Source organism: Myotis davidii, unplaced genomic scaffold (genome assembly GCF_000327345.1).
Source record: "Myotis davidii unplaced genomic scaffold, ASM32734v1 scaffold534, whole genome shotgun sequence".
NCBI lineage: Eukaryota > Metazoa > Chordata > Mammalia > Chiroptera > Vespertilionidae > Myotis > Myotis davidii.
The window spans coordinates 6990276-6994109 of NW_006286678.1; the positions used below are offsets into that span (position 1 = coordinate 6990276).

The following is a 3834-nucleotide window of genomic DNA, read 5'->3' on the forward strand; positions in this document are numbered from 1 at the left end:
GTTGAATGAATAAAGATAATTTGTGACCACTGGCCTACTACTGTGGATTACAAAAGATGCCTGCCAACCTCTTCTCCCAAGGAGAGGTGGAGTCTATTTCTACTCCCCTTGAACTAAAATGGCCACATAAGTGATGATTAGGGCCGGGCCTTAAGGAATTTACATTGTTGTTGAAATGCCCCTTCTTGGGATATACCCTCCAGTTTGTGAGAAAACCCAAGCAACCATGTGGATGGGTCTTTGTGGAGAGATCCCGGTGAAGAAGAACCAAGGCCCCTGACCCACGACCCCTTCTGACCCAGCCCCCAGCCAGCACCAGCTGCCAAGCATGTGAGGCCACTTGGGAATTTCCAGCTGTGCCAGTGCCCCAGCTGACACCATGTGGAGCAGAACAGCCCAGGAAACGATTGTGATAAGTGTTAGTTTTAAGACATTAAGTTTTGGGATTATGTGTTATTCAGCCGTAGACAACTGAAATAATTGTCTACCAAGTGCCAGGCACTATTCTGTGCCCTTCTGACCTACCAGGGTAAAACAGAAATGTAAACTGACAGGGGCAGACGAGGGTACTGTGTAAGGACAGAGGAAATGCCACTCCCCAGTTGAAGGCAGTCTGCAGAGATAAGCAGAGGGCTGTGTGAGTCTGGGCAGATCAGCATGGAATGGGCAAACTACCAAATCCAGATCCCCACTTTTGGCCAGTCAGCACAGCAACTTCCTCCTCCAAGCACCTCCGCGAATGGATTGTTTCACCTGACAGAGGTGAGAGTGGGAAGAGCTGGAGAAGGTTGCTTGGGGTCTGCCTGGCTCTCTAAATCTAGTGCACGTTGGACAGCTGCACAATGTTGCCCTGACGGTTTCTGACCTTCTGGGGCTTTCTGACGCAAGGAATGTACTGATTCTAGGTACCTCTGGGCAAGAGGTGGTGAGGCTGGTGTTCATGCCTCAGTGGACTCTGCATGTTCCTGAGGGATGGAGCAAGTGTCTGTCCCTTTCCTCACTTCCTGGCCACAGAAAGAGACACGTCTGTGACCCTTCCCTCCTCTCAAACCCATCTCCTGGCCAGTACCTAGACGCATGGAAGAAACATCTCCATTTCCCGCTCCCCCCATTTGTCTGATGGGGGCCAATCTGACCCATCCTCACCCATTGGCCAGGCGTTTTCCTCTAATACATAGGCTGTTAGGGTCAGCTTCATCCTCACCAACTTCCTGGTGAACAACTCTTGACGTTGGTGTTCTAAAATAACAATAGTTCTTCCCTTCTCCCCTCCCCCCATTAGCAAGACAATCATAAACATTCATTTAACAGATGCTTTTACCAATATTCATTCTGTGCCAACTATGTGCCTGGTTCAGTTCTAGGAACTGAGGATACAGTGTACAAGAAAGTTCCTGCACCCACAGAGCTGATCTTCTGAGGGAGAGGGGCAGCAATAAATAAACATCTAATGTTGGGTGGTGATATCTGCTCTAAAAGAAAATCAAAGTTTTCTTTGTGGGTGGAGGAAATGGGGGGAGACTATTCCCCAAGGTGGTCTAAGAAGACCTCTTGCAGTGACCTGAATGGCATATGGGGGAAGAGTACTTCAGGCTAAGTGAACAGCCAAAGGCCTTGAGGCAAGAAGAGATGGGGCAAGCTCAAGGAATAGCAATTAGGCAAGTGTGGCTAAAGCAGGTAGAGAGTGAGAAAGGTGGGGAAGAGAAATAAGAACCAGAACTTTCTTCTGAATAAAATGGCATGATGTGATTTATGCTGACAAAGATCTTCCTGGATGCTGTTTGGAGAACAGGCTGGGGAGGGGCCTGGAGGAGGTAGAAGCAGGGTGACCAGTTAGGAGGCTGCCATATAACCCAGGCCAAGATGATGGTGGCGGCCTGGCGGAATGGTTAAAACAGAGTTAGCAAGTGACAAAGTCTTATGACTTGGAGGTGGCACTGACGGGACGTGCTGAGGGCTTGGAAATGGCATCTATATATATAAAAGCCTAAGCGACTGTCCAACCATTTGACCGTTCAAACATTCAACCAGTAGCTATGATGTGCACTGACCATCAGGGGGCAGATGCTCAATGCACAGACATGGAAATATGGAACAGACTGATGAATCTCAGAGGGAGAGATGGATGGGGGAGGGTGGGAAGAGATTAACCAAAGACCTTATATGCATACTAGAGGCCCGGTGCACAGATTCATGCATTGGTGGGGTCCCTTGGCCTGGCCTGTGGGGATCCTCTAGTTTAAGAGTAAGAGAGACACACTGATGACACCTTTTAGGTTTGGGGCGAGGGGGACTGGGTGAACAACGGTACCATTCTCTGAGGTAGGTAAGAGTGGGAGTGGAGTGTAAGTAGTAAGTTGTTGGGGGCAAGATGTGCTGAGTTTGAGATGCCAGTATGATAGGCAGTTGAGTATTAGTCTGGGGGTGGGGGTCTTGGCTAGAGACAGAAACTTTGTAGTCATCAGCATGCAGACATTATAAATCAGCCCTAAGGAGTATAGACAGAAAAGAGCATCATGGACATGGCCCGGGGCCTTCCACAAGGGGAGGAGGAGAAGCCCATCAAAGAGACAGGAGTGCCAGTGAAGTGAGGAAGACCAGGAAAGTCAGGTGTTCCCGTAGCCAAGTGAGGAAAGTGGATTCTGTAGGATCACAACCGAAGGTCAATTCCTGAGCGTCGTTTTTTTCCACCTGTGAAATGGAGGCAGTAACAGTTCCTTTACAGGGCAGCTGGGATTAAATGAGATAAATTGTGTAAAGCAGTTAGGCTTGTGTTTGACTGGCATATAACAAACTTTCAGTCTATGTTATTCCCAGCACTGCAGAGTGGCTGTCAGAGCCCTCAGCTCCTCCATCCACATAAATGACAGCCCCTCCATGGGTCCTTCTCAGGGCTGAGGTTTCCCTGCTCACTTAGGCACTAGGTGGGCCTGAGGAGTGGCCTCTGGGTCAGATCTGAACCCACAAAACCTCCAGCCCTTACTTGCAAATGAACAAGGACTAAACACGTGGTGTTTTGTTTTGTTTTTTAATATCTTTATTGATTTCAGAGAGGAAGGGAGCGGGAAAGAGAGAGAAACATCAATGATGAGAATCATTGATTGGCTGCCTCCTGCACATCCCCTAATGGGGATCAGCCTGCAATCCAGGCATGTGCCCTTGACGGGAATCGAACCTGGGACCCTTCAGTCTACAGGCCGACGCTCTATCCACTGAGCCAAACCAGCTAGGGCAACATGTGGTTTTTTTTTTTGTTTTTTTTAAAGCTTTGGAGCCAGAATTCTGACCCTGCCTCTCAACAGCTGTAGGAGCTTAACCTCCCTAAGCCTTGAACTCATTATCTGTAAAATGGGGGCAATCCCTACTTCATAGGATGGGGTCCAGACCTGCGTAGATTGTAAATAAAGCCGGCTGCTCTCCTCCTGAGACTCCTTGCTTAGTGTGTATCCTTATTGCGTATCCTCAGTGCGTATCCTCGTGGGGTGGGATGCATTAGAAGAGGCACCCCTTTCCTCACTCCCCCCGCAGCCCCCCACCCCTCCCACTAATCGCGGTGGGCAGGCCTCTGAGTCCCATACCCTGGGCCATTCAAGAGAAGTGCACTCGTCCACTTCTTTTCCGCAGGGCTTGGGGGCGGGGGGCGGTCTTCACGCTGGGCCCCCCAGCCACAGCCTCGCCGGCCTAAGGGAGAGGGTTCAGGTCGCCCCAGAGAATCCCTCCGCAGCTGCCCCACCTCCCGCCAAGCACCCCGCTCCCAGACCCCGCACCCCTATCCCAGGCCCTGCACCCCTCTCCCAGACCCCGCACCCCTCCCCCAGGTCCCGCACCCCTCTC

At 50.7% G+C, this 3834-nt stretch overlaps 1 protein-coding gene across 1 annotated transcript in view; it reads left to right on the top strand.

The window, feature by feature from the left end:
- Positions 1-2516: 2516 nt before the first annotated feature.
- B4GALT1 (UDP-Gal:betaGlcNAc beta 1,4- galactosyltransferase, polypeptide 1) overlaps positions 2517-3834 on the top strand; it is a 49714-nt gene continuing 48396 nt past the window's right edge. The window contains exon 1 of the mRNA XM_015560467.1: positions 2517-2587. Within this exon, the coding sequence (XP_015415953.1) occupies positions 2517-2587 (71 nt within the window). The remainder of the gene's footprint in view (positions 2588-3834) is intronic.